Source organism: Ictalurus punctatus, chromosome 1 (genome assembly GCF_001660625.3).
Source record: "Ictalurus punctatus breed USDA103 chromosome 1, Coco_2.0, whole genome shotgun sequence".
NCBI classification, from domain to species: domain Eukaryota; kingdom Metazoa; phylum Chordata; class Actinopteri; order Siluriformes; family Ictaluridae; genus Ictalurus; species Ictalurus punctatus.
Genome location: NC_030416.2, coordinates 12,690,179 through 12,708,265, shown reverse-complemented (window position 1 = coordinate 12,708,265; position 18,087 = coordinate 12,690,179). Strand labels below are relative to the sequence as shown.

Here is an 18,087-nt window from a genome sequence, read left to right as displayed (position 1 = left end):
AGTCCGCCCAACGCTCGGTGATTGGCTAGAAGTTTAGACTCACAACCACTGTCCTTCAACGAACAACATATGATTACAGCCGCTCGCCAATCTTTACACAGGAGGCGGAATTTGCCTGAATGCGGGTAGGAAACGTATAACGCCTGTAGGAGCGACGTCAGTGTTTGTGTGCGCTTGTCGGAAAGATGGCGGAGGCTGCGGCAGTTCCTCCGCATCGGTTTTTCTGTCACTGTTGTAAAGGCGAAGTGAGACCAAAACTCCCGGTAAGGCTGGATTTTAGATCCATCTTTTCGCCGCGGTGTGCGCCAATAGTGTGTCCGACTTCCGCAGGCGCATGACGGCGGATTGAGTCGTGTTTAGGCTCGCTGAGGAGGCTAGCTCTCCTGCTATCAGCTAAACGTTAGCTAGCTGCTAATGGTTGCAGGCTAACTTTGCTAGCCTGCCCGGAGTCATAGGCTGTTACTGGGCCTCAACACCAACTGAAACACACACACACACACACACACACACACACACACACACACACACATATATGATTGTGGTTTTGTATTTCATTTGCTGTTGGTTTAACTTTATGTCCTGTCTGGTCTTATTTACTGCACCACACTGACACAAGCAGCTGCCTGTGGAAGGTCAGACTCACATCAACAACTAGCTGGTGTTTCCATTTTCTGAAACGTCCCTGGCTGTGATGGTTTATTTATTTTTAGTAGAACAATCACCGTTTTTAATCGCTATGCTGCGAGAGAATTCAAAGAACTAGCTTAACGTTATTGAAGCGACTTCAGTACTTTAGTTAAAGTGAAAGTAAAACGTCATATGTGTGTGTCTTTTCCCCCCATTTCATTTAATTTCATAAACACTTCGCACAGTGTAAGCTTGTCCTTACTCGAGCCTCTTGTTTGTCACTGAACTGAAATGAAAAGCAGTTAATTTCCTAATAAGGTCACAGGGTGTGTTATGGCTTGTTCACGTTTCGCTTCTTCCAGTTAAATGATTGTCATTTTTAAGCTAAGAGGCTGACTCATCTCTCTGTTTGCGTTTGGGGTTCAATCGAGACTCTTTACATCATTTCACCAAAATCATTTCCTGACTCGATGGGTAATGTTACAGCTGTCAAGTGCACCTTGATATCATATACAGCCTGGTAATGTATAACTTGCAGGAATGGGGAAGTACAATCATGCCAACATCTCACATGACTGACTTAATTTACTTTTACTTTAGGAATACATCTGCCCCAGATGTGACTCTGGATTTATCGAGGAGGTGACGGAAGACTCCAGGTGAGGATTATTATTATTTTTTTTCGAACCTATTATTCACCATAACATAATCCAGAAAGTGTGACTACAAACCCTGTTGACATGTCACACGAGTCCATGTCTGTGACATTCAATACTCATGCTGGAAAGTTCATATGTATAAATTAATAACACTTTACACGCTGTGATTGTGTTCCTTTAGTCTTCTGGACAGTAGTACGAACGGCCTTGATGATACAGCTTCACAGTTTGCAGAGGTAAGTTGTGGTCTTCTTAGGAAAAATATCCTAAATATCCATAGTGCCCTCTTCCACTTCCCTCTGAGTGACAGCACGTCCTCGGTTGAAAAAAGGGGCGGGGCCGAACACTATATCAATACTTAGCATTGAGCTGATTTCTGGGTCAGCTCAATGTAAATGCATTAAGCTGGGTTCACCCGGAACGATTTTGGCCACGATTTGGTCGTTTGAGGCAAATTTTGAGAATTCTAAAAGATTCCTATAATCCTAGGCCAAAATCTGTAGCCCTCGATCGCTAGTTTGACACGTTCCCCGACAACCGATTAATGGCCGTTTGCAATCAAATTTTTCTTCCGAATAAATTCTGGCAGTGTCAGAAGATTTGAGGCACAGTCCTGTAGTGTGGCATCTCCTACTCCGTACGAGTCTTCTCGCGTACGTCCGTTTTTCGCGTCTTGACTGTCGTTCAGTCTGACATTAATGACAACAGATCCTACAGGGATCAAGTTTGAACAGTCTGACAAGCAAGAATCACAAAGGACTATTAAAAATCTCCCAGCGTGCACCCGGGTTTAGTCAAGATTTGTCAAGATTAGGTCTATAGCAGTTAAGTAGGTGAAATTCAACAGCATTGGAATGATGTTTTTATTCCTTTGGGGGGGGGTTTGGGACCATGTTGGCCACCAAAGTTCAATTAGGCAGTTTTCACACTGCGGCCCGAATCCAAGTGCGATTGTTCCCGTTGCCCCAGACTCACTTGATCCTCTTGAACCCCGGTGCCTCTTGTGTCATCACAAACATGCATGGAGAACACAACGCGACTCAAGTTATTTAAATTCGTAAAAAAAATTATTTTGTTGCTATTATGCACAGCAGTGGACCTTTTCTGCGTCCCACAATGTTCCTTTGTCTCTCATGATACACTTGTTTTGTGAAAACTAATGATGCCGTCATCGGCTAAAACACACGTGTAGGTTACTTTCTTTTCCGAACAAGTGCGGATGCGAGTATTAGTTGCGTTCCCGGTTCCAGAGCAGCCGGACTCGGACCACCTCCTACAGGTAGTCTCAAGTTCGGTACCGCTGTGCGCCGCTCGGTCCACATGCCCACGTTCATATTACCAGTTTTTCATGCACTCTAAAACACTCGTTATATTTAAGTGTATTTGGCTTAAATAAATTGATTTATCAAAAAAAAATTAAGGTAATTAGTTTCCTCAACTTTAGTTGCGTTAATTGAACATGTCCGGTTTTACAGTGTGCGAAGCTTGCTCCGTTTCGGACTAAACTGCCCCTTAGAGTTAGTTTAATATGCAACATCCCACACTGTTTATTGAACATATTGATTTGATGTTAACTTGCTTGAGGTAGGTATTTATTTACTAGGGAGCTAATGTGATCTTCTCTAATGCAGTACAACAAACATCGGGTACTCAAAATATAAATAAAGTAAGGCAATGCGCGTATTAATAAAACAACCTACTTCATCGTTTGAAAGTGATGCCATGGCAGTCCTTCCTAATGCTGACTCCCGTGTGCAGGCTGGCTGATGGTGTTCGCTTTTTACCCTGAGCTCTGCTTTTGCACTCTTGTCAATCAACTGCTTGAAAGCTATTTTATAACACTATTAACACAGGAAATTTGGCTCATATTGATGTGATCAAGAGTGCTTTTGCTGCTGTTTGATGCACTTACATGATATTGCTAAAAATTTGTGGACACTTGACCATCACATGCATATTTGGACCTTCTCTAAACTGTTGCCACAAAATTGGAAGCATACAATTGTATTGAATGTCTTTGTATACTGTAGCATTACAATTTCCCTTCACTGGAACTAAGAGGCGCAAACCTGTTCCAGCATGATAATAACCCTTGTGCATAAAGTGAGGTTCATGAAGACACGATTTGGCAAGGTTGGCATGGATGAACTCAATTTCACTGAACACCTTTGTGATGAACTGGATCAGTGACTGCACCCCAGGCCTCCTCATCTGACATTATTGCCTGATCTCTCGAATGAACACAAATCCCCACAGCCTCACTCCAAAATCTAGTGGAAAGCCTTCCCAGAAGAGTGTAGGTTACTATAACAGCAAAAAGGACTAAATCTGGAATGAGATGTTCAAAAAGCACATATGGGGTGATGGCCAGGTGTCCATATATTTTTGGCAGTATAGTGAATCTAGCACTACATACATTTCTATGAAGGTTGTTCATCCAAAGCGGTAAAACATATTTACCTGATTCGTTATGTAAAGCCAGCGTTTTCAAAGCTTCGTAGAGTTTGTGCTTAAATACCTTTCCAGGAGGAACGTTGCTAATTCGGGGTTCAGCTTCATCTCCTTCACCAGTAGTAAATTCCTCTGTCTTGTCTGTGCTTTTAGCAGGGGAAGGACTGTTGTTTTGATTTGAGTTTTATATAACATCTTTCTCACACCACAGTACGTATTTTAAATAATAAGGCATCTCTTTTTTACACGCATTTCCCTGCTGTAGCTCTGGCAGCTTCTGTTCGTGGAGCGGCCGTTCACAGTGGACTTGGACAGCCCTGACTCCGAGCCACGGGTTCCAGGAGGTGCTGGAGGACTAGGTCTGGGAGGAGGGCCGTTTGGTGGCTCCGTCCCCGGAGGCCTCAGCGGGAACCTCGGTGGCCCTTTAGGAGGAGGAGGAGAGCACTGGGGTCCCAGCCGTCCCCCTCGCCTGCACACTCAGAGGAGATACAGATCCAGAGGAAGCAGTCGGCCGGATCGCTCCCCCGCTGTAGAGGGGTAAGTCTCACCCTGCTAGGTCGGTTGCCTCCCCGCCTTTCTCTTACTCCGTATCGCCTCAAGTCATTCTCAAGCATTCCGTAAATGCCTCCTACTTGCATGTTGGAAAGTCTGCTTGTTTACCTTTTCTTTTTTCTTGTACTTTTACTTTTCTCCTGTCTCCTGATGAAATCTTGCTTATTGGTCTTTTAAATTGATGAGCGATTTACTGGAGTCTCTGAGGGGAACACGGCTAACCAGAGAGGAATGTGACAAAGTTAGATTCCAGAAGTCGACAAAATAAAAATGTGCACAACCACAAGTTGGTATAGATGACGTACTGGAATGTGTTGGGTATGTCACTGAATGCTGTGAATGTGTGAAGTTATTTGAGCTGTCACTAAATGTAGACGGGTGACGCGTTAAAGGAAAAGCCAACATAAAGTGTCTCAGTAAGGTGTTGGGCTACACGGAGTTGCCAGAGCAGCTTCAGTGAGCTTGAGGGACTGTACTGGAGGAATGAACACCATTCTTCCTAAATATATTCCCTCAGCTAGTGTTGATGGTGATTGTGGTAGAGAGCGCTGTCTAACACTTTAGTCCAAAAGAGTTGCTGCGGATTTCAGTGGGGTTAAACGCCATGTTTTGTTCTTTTGTTCTTTTTACTTTGCTTTACCTTTTGTTTTGTTTTTTCCACAGTCTTTGCACACACAGCAATACTACTACTAAGAATAATAATAATGATGATGATAATAATGACTATGATGATAGCAATAATAATAGCAAATTGCTATCAAAGGTGGTGGTAAAAACCTCATATGACAAAAACACATTTTCAACTGAACTTTTTTTGCTTTTTATTTAAACACAAATTGTCAGAATACTAATAAACATTGTTGTTGTTTTTTTTTTTTTTTTTACTTTATGGAGTGGCTGTTTTAATTTAATTCCATTGGCGAATGAGCAGGGGGAATAAAAACCCGTGTGTCTACTTGCAGACCTGCACACTTGCTTCTCTGCTTCATGCCCATGAATACCTTTGTGTGTGTGCAATTCATGGCAGCTTGTGCTTCTTTTTTAATGAGCACACTCACTGTTAATGCTGTGTGCGCTCAGATTGGCTGTCCTTACACTCTCTATTAAAGCTGCTGTTTAAACGCCATAGCCTGAGCTTTGAAAACTAACCAAGATGTGTTCTGGGTTTTTTTAGTTGTTTGTTGTTGTGTTTTTAAAAACATGCTTTATATAAGGGGGCATAGTGGCTTACTATGTTTGTCTCGCACCTCTGCGGTTGGAGGTTTGATTTCTACCTCAGCCCTGTGTGCACAGAGTTTGCATGCTCTCCTCGTGTTCCGGGGTTTCCTCTGGTTACTCCGGTTTCCTTTCCAGTCCAAAGACCTGCGCTGTAGGCTGATTGGCATTTCCAAATTGCCTGTAGTGTGTGAATGTGTGTGCAGTTGTGCCCTGCGATGGTTTGGCACCCCATCCAGGGTGTCACCCCCTTGTGCCCCGAGTCCCCTTGGAAAGGCTCCAGGCTCCCTTGCGACCCTGTGTAGGATGGACGTTCACATAACCTAGCCAACTTACGACTAGGCGCGATGCATTATATGGTTAAATGTATGTGGACACCTATATGTGGGTCTTCCCCAAACTGTTACCACAAAGTTGAAAGCACACAATTGTATAGGGTGTTTTTTGTGTGCTGTAGCTTTACCATTTAACAATACAGTACGGTCCAGTTATGACTTGCATGAAATCAATCAATAAATGAACAGTTTTTCTTTTTAAAATGAGATTTTACTGTCACTACCCTGTCCAGGGTGTACCCCGCCTTGTGCCCGATGCTCCCTGGGATAGGCTCCAGGTTCCCTGTGACCCTGACAAATGTATAAGCGGTATAGAAGATGGATGGATGGAATTTACTGTCACTGCGTTCACTTATTTAATGATCACTGGGCACAGGCGTACATCAACCCGTTCACTGAGCTCTTGAGCTTGGTGGATGGAGACCACTCCCATCAGGACTCAAATGTTTCCTTCCGGTCAGAACAGCCTTGTATTCATCTGTAATGATGCTGATGTCTAAATAGAACACAAACCATGCCAGCAACATGCCCCCATAGAATAACAGACACAATTTTTAACCCCTTTAATCTGGTGAGTGTGTGTGTGTGAGATTTGGATGTAACTTTGGATTCATTATGTTGTTGAAAAACCCATGTATGGCCATCGGTATTAATCTTCTGGCAGAGGAAACCAAATTCTGGACTTAAATACTCGAATGCATTGTTGTTCCAGTAATACTTGGTGAAGTTCAGGTGTGGAGTATTGAGTGTTCCTCGGGGGGGTACTCCTTTATGCAGCCTTTCCTAACAGCTTTTCTAATTGAGGTGTTGTCTGACATGATAACCCGTGAATCATCTTCACTAAAGGGGTCAGTATGTGTCCAATTCCTGACACACATGAAACTTTTTTTTTTTTATGGCTGTGATTGTACTTAATGGTATTTTTAAATACTTGTGTGAGGTTATTTTTCTTTTCCATCTGTTATCTGATTTGTGGATAATTGAAATAATTGTAGGAGATATATATATATATTCTTTCACTGTTCTCTAAAAGAGGGCCAGTAATTTTAGAGTTGAATGTAGTTATCAGCATGCTTGAACTTTCGGATTATATTTTATTTTGGAATTCGAGCCCATTTCTGACTATGAGAGTAAGTTTGTGATGTGAAAATTCCCAGTTTACTCCAGACTGCAACCGACAGCGCTACACTTGACTTGCAGTTTGAATTTTTTTTTTTTTTTTCGGTGCATGTTTTATCATTGGTCACATGTATATAAGAGAACATGGTGTCTCTTCTCAGTAGAAATAATTGCCAGGACAGGAAAAACTGCAAAGCATGCCTTTTTAAACCCCATATTGTTGTTTTGTTCTTTTGTCTTTTAGAATAGTACAACAGTTTCTTGCTGGCCTTTTTGCCAATTCAGGTGCTCCAGGTTCCCCTCCACTGTCATGGTAAATGCAAACATCATTTTTAGTCTAATTAATGTCATTGTCACCATATCATGTCATCACTCTGCGTCTGGTTTAAATATTGTTTTTAATTAATTGCATTGCATAATCTTTAGCATAATCCCTAAGTGTGTGTGTGTGTGTGTGTGTGTGTGTGTGTGTGTGTGTGTGTGTGTGTGTGTGTGATATTAGGACGGGCATGCTGCACTCAAACCCTGGTGACTATGCCTGGGGGCAGGGGGGTCTGGATGCAGTCATTACACAGGTACTTACAAATAAGGCACTATGACTTTACTAATTTTACAAGCTGGTTAAAGTTCGTTTCTTGAATAATAGCTTCTCTCTCTCTCTGTCTCTCTCTCTCTCTCTCTCTCTCTCTCTCTCACTCTCTCACACATGCACAGTTACTGGGTCAGTTTGAGAACACAGGTCCTCCTCCTGCAGAAAAAGAGAAAATCTCCTCCCTCCCCACAGTCATTGTTTCTCAGGAACAAGCTGGTCAGTCTCTCTTTTGCGTTCATTTTTTTTTTTCTATTCTCCCCTAAGTCATAGTCTTTCTTATCCCCCAAAAAATAGCTTGTGTTGCTTAAATCAGAACACTTACTATGGACGGGCCACCTCGCGTCTCTAAATGAATCCACCTCCTTCCTGTCTTCCTCACACAGACAGCAGTTTGGAGTGTCCGGTGTGTAAGGAGGACTACACAGTCGGGGAGCCAGTCAGGCAGCTGCCCTGTAACCATTTCTTCCACAGTGACTGCATTGTGCCCTGGCTAGAACTGGTGAGACTGGGTCAGGATGGGGAGTTTATTGCACTGTACAATATTGTCACGTACATATTTTAAAAGAATACTATATTTATAATGTAAACTACGAGTCAAAAGTTTGGATGCAATTGGTTACTATTTATTTACTGTTTTAGAATAATAAGTAAGACATTAATGCTGCGAAGTAACACATACGGACCAACAAGTGTTAAAAAAAAATTCCTCATAGTATTCCTAATGTAGTTTTGCACACTCAATCAGACTCATGAAGGAACTGGGTCACTCCATGAAAGCTGCAGCCAAACTGTGACATGATGGTAAACTTCCAGAAAAAGGAATTTTGAAGAACATGCCACAATTATTCACATATTCAAACATAAGTTATGAGGCATCACATTTACTGCATTGAGCATGTAACAAAGACGTACGAACAATGAATTTATCAATAAAAATTGTATTAAAAACATTTGGAAAGTCAATAATTAACTAACAGACGTTTGAAAATAATCAACAATTTGGACTTCTCAAGATCTGTTAATTTGAATATTTCAAGATGACACTCTATTATATTTTCAATCCAATGAAAAGAATGATTCAGAATGCTAGAAGTCAAGAGTTCCTAGGAAGATAAGACCTTAAGGTAGGAAGGATATGCTCCAGGCTCCCCATGACCCTTTGTAGGATAAACGGTTCTGGTGACCGTTCTGCCTTTTATTACAGGTAGGAATTAAAGCAGAAAATAATTACTTTATTAGGTACGGTAAGGATTGTCACAATTTCCGACACTATTAAATGGGGAGAATTTTGAAAGATATTGTGTTTGCAGTAGTTAGGAACAAGACGACATTGCAATTATGTTATGTGTACCTTAAGGTGTAACACCTTACATTCATCATGATATTTAACAATATTCACTGCAAAGTTCAAGTTTATTGCCAACGATTTATATACATTTGATTGGCTGCAGTTTTCATGGAGGGACCCGTCCATAGGCTCCTGAAGTTAAAAAAAAAAAAAAAAAAGTAAATAAATAAATAAAATGTAACGTTAGACATGATGTATAAACCTAAAGGATTGACTTGACATGAGCTATGTCTTATAGCTTCCTGTAGAAGCTATAAGAACTTTATTTTCAGATATTGTTGGTTAAATGGTACTCAGTCTAACTATGGAACTTGAGCTGAAAGTGCTTGCCCACTTTAATGGTCTAAGTTCTGGATGTATGTCTCTGATATAGTTATGAGGAGACTGGTTAAGCTGTACAGGAGGCAGCTCGGCGTGTAGAGAGAGATAAGATGAAAGTGGACTGAATATTTAGCTCATGACTAACTGTTTTGGTCTGCATGACAATTGAATATTGAGCTTTGGTTCCTGTACAGTTCAGTGTACACATGCAAATGTCCAGCAGATATTACACCTCTCTTACTGTCAGTAGCTGCACAAGGGGTGAGCGATTCTGGACAAAATTTTATCTTTAATGGCATCACGGACATTGGTTGTTGTTTTTTTTTTTTATACAGTCATGTAAACTGCAATAAAAAATGGTCACAAAAATGATTATGAATAATTAATATATGCAAAGTAGTCCAGAGATCATTTAAAATAATACATGATAGTGTTCATAATATCCTATTAAAAGTTACAAACCATGCCAAATCAGGTATTTTTCTAGCCAGCTCTTTTGCCATCATTTGTTGTGATTTTAAAGAGCCACTCAGTTTAACGACGTGGTAAATCAATGCGATGCCGTGTTATGTTTAAGAGTTCTGTACTTACATGATGGAAGGCATGGGTACCATCAGCGTTAACTGCTTTTGATCACAGGGATGGTTCAGATGTTCTGATATTGCTATTCACACAACATTTAATGCTATCGGCCTTAATGCTTGTTATTGACAACCCGTTTCCTGTGTGTGTGTGTGTGTGTGTGTGTGTGTGTGTTTGACTACTATTATGAGTTGCTTGTTGTAGTTTTGATATGTGGTGTGGCGTGAATTATGCTTAGAAATTTCAGTTGCCAAACATGTCAGGGCCAGTAGATCATTGGCTATAATGTAAGCTGCAATATTTTTTTTGGAGGAATACTTATTTCCGCAAGCCTCACACTTATTCATGTTCTCTCTTCGTCTCTTTCCACAGCATGACACATGTCCGGTATGCAGGAAGAGTTTGAGCGGAGAGGACAGTGGTAATCAGCCACCCTCAGAGCCCTCCTCCATAAACACCGAGCCCCGCACACAGGAGAGATGGTCCTACTGAGAGAGACACCCACACATGCTCCGTTTCATCTGCTCTAACTCTCACAACGCTCTCAACGTGTGAGGATTTGCCACTATTTGGCATTCCCTGTCTTAACGCCAGCCTCTCTCTCTCTCTCTCTCACACACACTCTTCATTTTTGATCTTACCACTCTCGTACGGTTTACTACGGCTTGTTTACTGTTTTACTTTTTGTCTCTCATGCGCTCTCTGTCATGGCCTGTCCCTAGTCTCCTCTGTCTCTGCGTTGACACTTTTACATTAATTCAGAGGTGTTTTGCGTTTGATTACACCTCTTGTCCTGCCGTCTGCTTTCCCAGGCTACTGACTCTGAAGACCGCACATGATCACCACCATCTTGTAGGCATAACACTACATGAGCCATCCTTCTTCTTTTGAATGTGCAGTGTGCAGTGCACTCCCCATGAAGTTGAACTGCACACGCTACACAGAGCCAGCCCCTGTTCAGTCTAACAGCCATTGGGTTCCTTTGTGTCTCCAGGCCCATTCTACTGATCGGTTGCCCTTGACCTCTTTTCGCTCGCTGTTTAGCACACCTGTTCATTGGGTGACCTCGTCCTGTCTTGGTAGTCATTACCAGTCACAGAGCTCTCCTCTTTCCTCTCCCTGTTGCCATCTGTGCACTTTTCCCAGGTGTATATATCACAGGCACACATGATGTCCTCCTCTCATCCCACCCTCATTGGCACCACTCCTTTTCTTTTCTTTTTTTTGTAAATAATTTTAGTTTGAAATCTCATTCAAAGAAAAACAAAAGGAAAGGAATACTGCATATAAAAGTGGTGAATCCCTAAATATTAAATATATATATTATATAAATGATGTGTTGTCAATTATGTATTGATAATAAAACTGAATAAAAATCAGTTAACTGTTGATCTTGCTAAGACAGGTTTACATAACTTTTTACATGAATCATATGTACAAGAGCCAAGGACACCATTTGATTTTATCATTTTGTTTAATTGAAATGCTTTGTAGGTTGGTTTATCTACAGCATACAGTTAAAATGAGGGTTTGTTAAACTTGTTCAGTCTCTTGTTTTTTTTTTTTTTCTAACTCATTTTGGTGCATTTTAATATTCGTTTTAGTGAACAGTTAATACATAAATAACCAATTTTCCACATTTTCAGCCTGAAAATTTGCCATTGGTTATACACGAGGTCATGGCGCTTGTGTACGATCGAGAAGCAATACCGATTTTAGCTGTGATAACAACGTTGAATGAAATTCATGTAATGAAAGTCAGACGTGGATCAAAAAAAGGTTACTGTTGTTTTGTATTTGAACTGTAGCCTCTTACATTCCTCTGGCCGAGATGTCTGTCATGCATATGCGTTTATAAACCCGTCACAAGACTCCGAAAACCAATGCTGTCTTCTCAAGATAATAGCAGCCTTTACTGTCAAAACCTCCTGGAAGTGTTTCCATCCAGTTCTGTACACATTGCTTCAAACTGTCTACCAAATGATCACATTAAAAGCAGGTCAAGCACATGTTGAAGTTTCAAGTCACTGTAAATCATCTGCAATTTCTTAGTGTTAATCACAAATTGTACGTATTAAAGCTTCCACAAAGCTTCTCTCTTTCACACTTACACACAACACTTTTTTTTTTTATTGAAAAGATAAGTCTCTCAGTACCTTAAATCTCCAGAATAATTTTTTTCTGAATCAAAACAGGCTGAAGCGGTCATCATTATTCATTTTCAGTCCCAAGATCAGTCCCTTGATTTCATTGTGACCTCAAAAAAAACCCCAAAAAAGTTGTCAAGACAAAAGTTTTTTTCCGTGCTACGTGTCACTCAAACTACTGTTAGTGGACTGGATTCCTGACAACTAGCCCACATGCACTGTTTACTACATGTTAGTTTGGTTAGAACTGATTTTAAGTATGATTATTTGCATAATCTCTGAAATATCCAGATGTCCCTTCTTCCGTTCACACCTGCATGACTCTGTGAGGGGATGCAAACCGATTGTAGCATAAAGCTGTAGATCAATACTGGAAATTAGTATGTGGCCCACAGTAGTGTGAGGATGGAGTGAGGAGGCATGCTTGCAGGCAGAAAGCCCAGGGTCTGGTCCCAGACTTCAAAACCCACCTCAGCATCAGACCTGTAGGTTCACACATATAAAGCATTTTATAATGTTAACTAACTGCAGACTACACACACATAAAAATAGAACAAATTAGATGTGCTCGTCTCATTTTCTCTAACGAATCATTTTTAAAAACAATTTATAGTACAGGGATAATATTCAGGTGTTTATTTAAAGCCAAACACACACAAATTTAAAAATAAACATTTGAATGAAATTGAAAGCATACAAGATGCAGAATTCTGTTTATCAGGTCAAAAGTGTAAAGTGATGTAAAATGTGTAAGCCATAATGATCATATAGACCCTTGATTGGTGCTACTACTGCTTGGATGTAGTGGCAAAGGGTCATTTCTGTACCCACGTTAAAATTTATATTTTATATATATATATATATATAAAAATTTATATTTTATATATATATATATATATATATATATATATATACACACACACACACACACACACACACACACACACACACACACACACACACACACTTTTGTCTTTCTCACCTATTTAAAATGATCAGCACTACTGAACCATCAGGTCTGACGAAGGCACAACTTTCTAGTGAAGTGTGTTCAGAAACGGACACACCAATTCTCTGAGACCCCTCCCACAGGAACTTGCTGTAAGTGTTGAAATAAAGTCAAAGTTTAAGGTCAAATTAAAATCACCTTCCAGTACAAGAAGTCGTCAAGTGCCTAGATACTTATAAGAAAAACCCAGTGAACACTGCGGCTCATCAAATCATCTGCATTTTACATAGCTCCTACAACATTCATGTGACCGTCTAAAGCACCCTCACCTGAAGTGGGCCATGCTGTAGAATGTCGGCTGCTTGTAGAAGACGTCTTTGGTCCGGTCCACGATAATGGGACTGTCCACAAAATTCTTGACCCAGTTTGGTCCACCACTCATATCTAGTGCTAAATTCCAGTCTGTCCAACCGGTCACATAGTTATTTAGGTCCTGTAGGCAAGAGTGAAGGGACAAAAGACAAAAAAGTTTTTTTATTTATTTTTTTTTTTAATGGAAACACTGCCAAATATGAGTAACAGTAATGGTAACACGTAATTACAATTCACTTTATAGTTTAAGTTGTCTGTATATGAAAAATTAAATATGGATTTAAGCTAAATGTATTTTAAGTGGCATGAAAAATATCCATCCATCCACCATCCATGCATCTTCTACCTCTTACTCCTTTTCAGTGTCATGGGGAACCTGGAGCCTATCCCAGGCAGCATCAGGCACAAGGCGGGGTACACCCTGGACAGGGTGCCAGTCCATCGCAGGGCACAATCACATACACACTCACACACCCATTCACACACTATGGACACTTTAGACATGCCAGTCAGCCTACCATGTATGTCTTTGGACTGGGGGAGGAAACCAGCATACCCGGAGGAAACCCCCGCAGCACGGGGAGAACATGCAAACTCCGCACACACATAGCCCCAGCGGGACTCGAACCCCGGAGGCGTGAGGCGAACGTGCTAACCACTAAGCCACCGTGCGCCCCGGCATGAAAAATATGTATTTGAATAATTAGGGAATAATGAAGCTTTGAGAATATTTAGAATGCTACTTCATGGCATTACTAAATATTACAAATAAGACGAGAAGAAGAAGAGATAAATGGAGGAACAGCCATAATCAGTGTTTACACAAAGCTAGATAGTCAGTCAGTCAGAAAATCCAGTTCACTACACTGGCTCCAGATTTTTTCTAATGGAATTGAAAGATTATAGCAACTTGACTTGGTAGAAATGGCCATTAAAGCCTAAGAAAACACCATGGAACCAATTAATCTGGGATACCTCTACAATGTCATGGGCGTAATCTTCAGCTCTTTCCCAGCTGCCCAACCGCACCCCATGGTCAAGACTGCTCCACCCAGGACACGCCTCTGTGCCCAAAATGAAGTACTCTGGGTAGAGTTCATGTGTGGCCGTCAGTGAGATTTTGGCAGGAACGAGATGATCCCAGTACCAGTGAACACCAATGCCATGAACATATCGAGAAGCATGAATGTCACTCAGAACCTGCAGCAGGAAAAAAATGAATCACAGAGAGCTGAAGAGCACTTATCTGATTTTTTTTTTTTTGTCCTTTTATTCCTGTGATCCGCCTACATGTCTCAATGTGCGCCATACCCAGTAACTCCTAACACTCACAGGAGTCTCAGCTAATCCAAAATATGTGATATCCCACCCTTTTTTCTTCCCTTGCTTACCACTTTGGCCCAGTGAGGAAGCAGGAGTCTGTTGTCATCCAGGATCATAAGGCGGGTTTTGGCATATGGGGATGAATGGAGAGCAGGACCAAGGTCCATGGCAATCCAATCACGCTGGAGCTCAGGAGTGAAACCCAGAGCCTGGAAACTGTAATTGGTCAATTCACCCGCAGTGGGTTCATTTCCTGTGGTCAACCCCCAGAATGAGAGATTATGCTTCTCATACTCTTCCAGAAATCTGAGAGCAGAAAATGATGTATGAATGAAGATAAGGAACAAATAAGAGAAGGTACTTGTTATTTGCTTCAAGAAAGTATTAAAGCATGTTCTCATTGGAATTATATTATTATTATTTGTATTATTTTTAGTAGTAGTATATTAAGCACAAAAATGCAGTCAGTATACTTATTGTGTACAAAATCACAATTCACAATATAGGTCATGTGCCATATTCAAACAACACAGTGCATACTGGGTATTCTGCAGCCTCAAGGACACTACATATTGCAGTAGGTCCTGGATATTCGCCACTCTACTATTGGACATGAATACAAAAAAGTCAGATGGTGATAATCCTGACTAAGGGCTGTCTTTTGACGTGTAATTATACGCTTCACGTACCTGATATAGTACTGTGCCCAGGTTTTATACTCTTTGCCCCCAGGCTTTCCTTTAAGCGAGCCTTTCCCTATGAGTGCACCACTGGTCTTCAACCAAGCCGGGGAGCTCCAGGCAGTAGCAAACAGGGATAGCGGGCGAGCAGACAGGGCTTGTGCCCGCTGCAGCAGAGGTATCTGTGAAGGACTGGATATTATTTACTACATTATAAAGAAGCACAAAGTCATAATTAGATAAGCATTTTCAAACTGTGTTCATTTGTGCCGATATACCTTCATGCGCGTGTCTTCTTCAGCCAGGCTAAAGTTGAGCAAGGTGTAGTCGTCAGGCGAGTCGGCGTACGTATACAAACGAGTCGAAAAGTCACAACTGGCCATCGGGACTCGGACCATGTTGTACTCTATACCTATAAACATAAGAGAGGCAGAAAGTGATCGTTTCATGTGGCTTACTTCACATGGAAATTAAAATCCCGATGACGTTTAAAACCCAGGTTAAAATATACTCATTATTTTATTAGCTACAGTAATTTGTGGTTTTTAGAACTTTTTGTAGTTTTTTTTTCTTTTTTATTAATAAATTAGTTTCATCCCCAGATTATTCCCTAAAACTTCTATCTCTCCCTGTTAGCACCATGTCTCCTCTCTCACCCTCTGGGGAGAAGTACTGTCTGAGCAGCTGGTTCTGCGCTCCCGTCGACAGAAAGAGAATGTTCATGGCAGCTGCATCCGTCATGGCTCCTCCAAAGCCCTTAACACGCTGGTACTTTTCTGTGGGGACCAGAGTGATCCTGAGAGCTGAGAAAGACAAGCAGGCAAGAGAGGAACTGGGTCAGTGCTGAGAATAGTGACTATAGATGTATTCTTAGCAAGTCTAATGGCGCCCTAATAAATGAGTAATGTTACAGTTCAAAATCTTTCTGCAGCACAATTATAGTATGGAAGTCTTCCCTCTGTAGATCTTCATATTTAGTGCATGTATTATATGTGGAACTGAAAACAGCTAGTCTTATTGTTAGCTAGGCTTACATCGTGTAATAAAGGAGAAGGAAGCTCATGTGTGTCTTTAAAAGAATATTAAACTACTGTTTTCACCATAGTTAGTTATAACTGCACAATCTGAGTGGTTGAAACACTTTCTAGCCACTGTTATATCGCAACAATGTTATTCACAAATAGCAAACTTCCTCTCGTGTCGTAACGCCCAATTATCACAATCTCTCCTATTCATTGTTACGTGGCCGTGTGATCAAGGGTAACCTTCTTGAAGGACTAATATTGTGACATGTAAGAGTCAAACAGTTACTCAGATGTGTTAGAAGGCTGAAAACAGGATGATCTAATGCTTACTAACAGCTGCAGATATACATTACCTGCTCCAGTACTGTTCTTCTGCACTTGACCCTGTTCCCTCTGAAGTCTCTGACCCGCCTTGCTGCTCAGGAACGACAGGAAGTGGCCCACAGGAGGCAAGCTGACATGACCAACTGAGTCGCAGTATGTAGCATTACACTCACACACTACTGAGCTCTGGCCAAAGGACCTCATCTTGCACTCATCACTGCCTGCTGTGACAAATTCAGTGCACAAGTATGTATATAAACAAACACACACACACACACACACACACACACACACACACACACACACACACACACACACACGTTTGCCTCAACTTTAACCTCAAAATGAAACAATTTAACTCATAAGGTTTTTTTCAAGGTTTTTTGTTTTTTTAATACAGATGTGTGGATACACACCATATTTACTGATGATCATAAAATATTCACAAAGCAATTCAAGTCAGATGAATCAATTACATGCAATATTACACTGCTTTGCAACACATGAACCAACCTCTGATGTGTGTGATTGTCCCCGTTAAAAGAACTATCACAATAAGCAGATCTGCTCCCCTCATACTGTAAGTCACCTGGCTGAATAAGAAAACACCAGCTCATATTCCCCAGTGAGAAACGATCAAATTAATCACAACACAGTGAACATCATTCGTGGACGCTTACCTGTAAATAATCCTCATTAGTTATAGGTTCATTAGTTTTCCCACTCAAGCCATTTGCAGTCATACATCTAACGCGAGGATATCAGCACCATTTTGTAAATAAACAGGTTCACTTCCTGATCATGCGGCTGTCTGGGGTCACATGACGGTCACGTGACAGGTGGTGTTTCAGTACTGTCGTCCTCTAGGTGTCGCATTCTTTATTTACATTTGTTCATTTAGCAGACGCTTTTATCCAAAGCGACTTTATTACATACTTTATTACTATGTGACGGGAAGAAGAGCTAAAATCCTGTTCTGCATGTCCAGCCCTGTCCTGTTAAAGGATGCTGCCCTACATGTGTCTAATGAGGGCTAGTGACAAATGAGAGGTGTCAATGCGTGTGAATTATAGTCTCCTAGTTTTCGCCTATCAGCATGGAGGGCTAAATAAGGGGGGGGGGGGGGGGGGGGGCGGGAGTTGTGAGATGGGCTCTTAACTTCACGTTCAGTCTTTGCAATCAGGTTGAACTGAGCATGAACTATTTTTCAAACAGAACAGCCAATCTCAATCTCCATCTCACAGTGATGCAAGTTCCTCAACACGAGTCATTTACAAATTCATTAATGTTTTATCCCCCCCACCCCCCCACCTAATTTTTCTTTTTAAACAGAATGATGCAAAGTGTCATCTAGACACTTTCTCAGAGCCCTTTTACTGTCACATACATTTCATAGACTCCCCTCAAAACATTTATTTTTAATGAACATAATCCAACTATTCCAGTTAGGGTCATTATTTAAACGC

At 41.1% G+C, this 18,087-nt stretch overlaps 2 protein-coding genes across 3 annotated transcripts; one reads left to right on the top strand and one right to left on the bottom strand.

Annotated features, from left to right (window-relative positions):
- The first annotated feature begins 108 nt into the window (after window positions 1-108).
- rnf115a (ring finger protein 115a) lies at window positions 109-11,810 on the top strand. The gene is made up of 9 exons (XM_017470990.2): window positions 109-263; window positions 1,228-1,286; window positions 1,468-1,522; window positions 4,003-4,274; window positions 7,203-7,271; window positions 7,461-7,533; window positions 7,673-7,766; window positions 7,934-8,049; window positions 10,174-11,810. Exons 1-9 carry the CDS (start codon window positions 186-188, stop codon window positions 10,291-10,293), a joined length of 936 nt encoding a protein of 311 aa, XP_017326479.1. The 5' UTR covers window positions 109-185; the 3' UTR covers window positions 10,294-11,810.
- On the bottom strand, window positions 11,353-17,456 carry gba (glucosidase, beta, acid). 2 transcript variants are annotated; one of them, XM_017470982.3, is made up of 11 exons: window positions 17,302-17,456; window positions 17,135-17,214; window positions 16,651-16,845; window positions 15,929-16,075; window positions 15,551-15,684; window positions 15,282-15,454; window positions 14,661-14,898; window positions 14,245-14,469; window positions 13,227-13,390; window positions 12,931-13,047; window positions 11,353-12,431 (listed from the first exon to the last, which is right to left on the bottom strand). In XM_017470982.3, the coding sequence occupies exons 1-11, from the start codon at window positions 17,316-17,318 to the stop codon at window positions 12,326-12,328; spliced, it is 1,596 nt and encodes a 531-aa protein (XP_017326471.1). In that variant the 5' UTR covers window positions 17,319-17,456; the 3' UTR covers window positions 11,353-12,325. The 2 variants fall into 2 exon arrangements, with proteins under 2 accessions (XP_017326471.1, XP_017326477.1); XM_017470988.3 differs by having other exon boundaries at window positions 16,651-16,842.
- Between the last annotated feature and the right edge of the window lie 631 nt (window positions 17,457-18,087).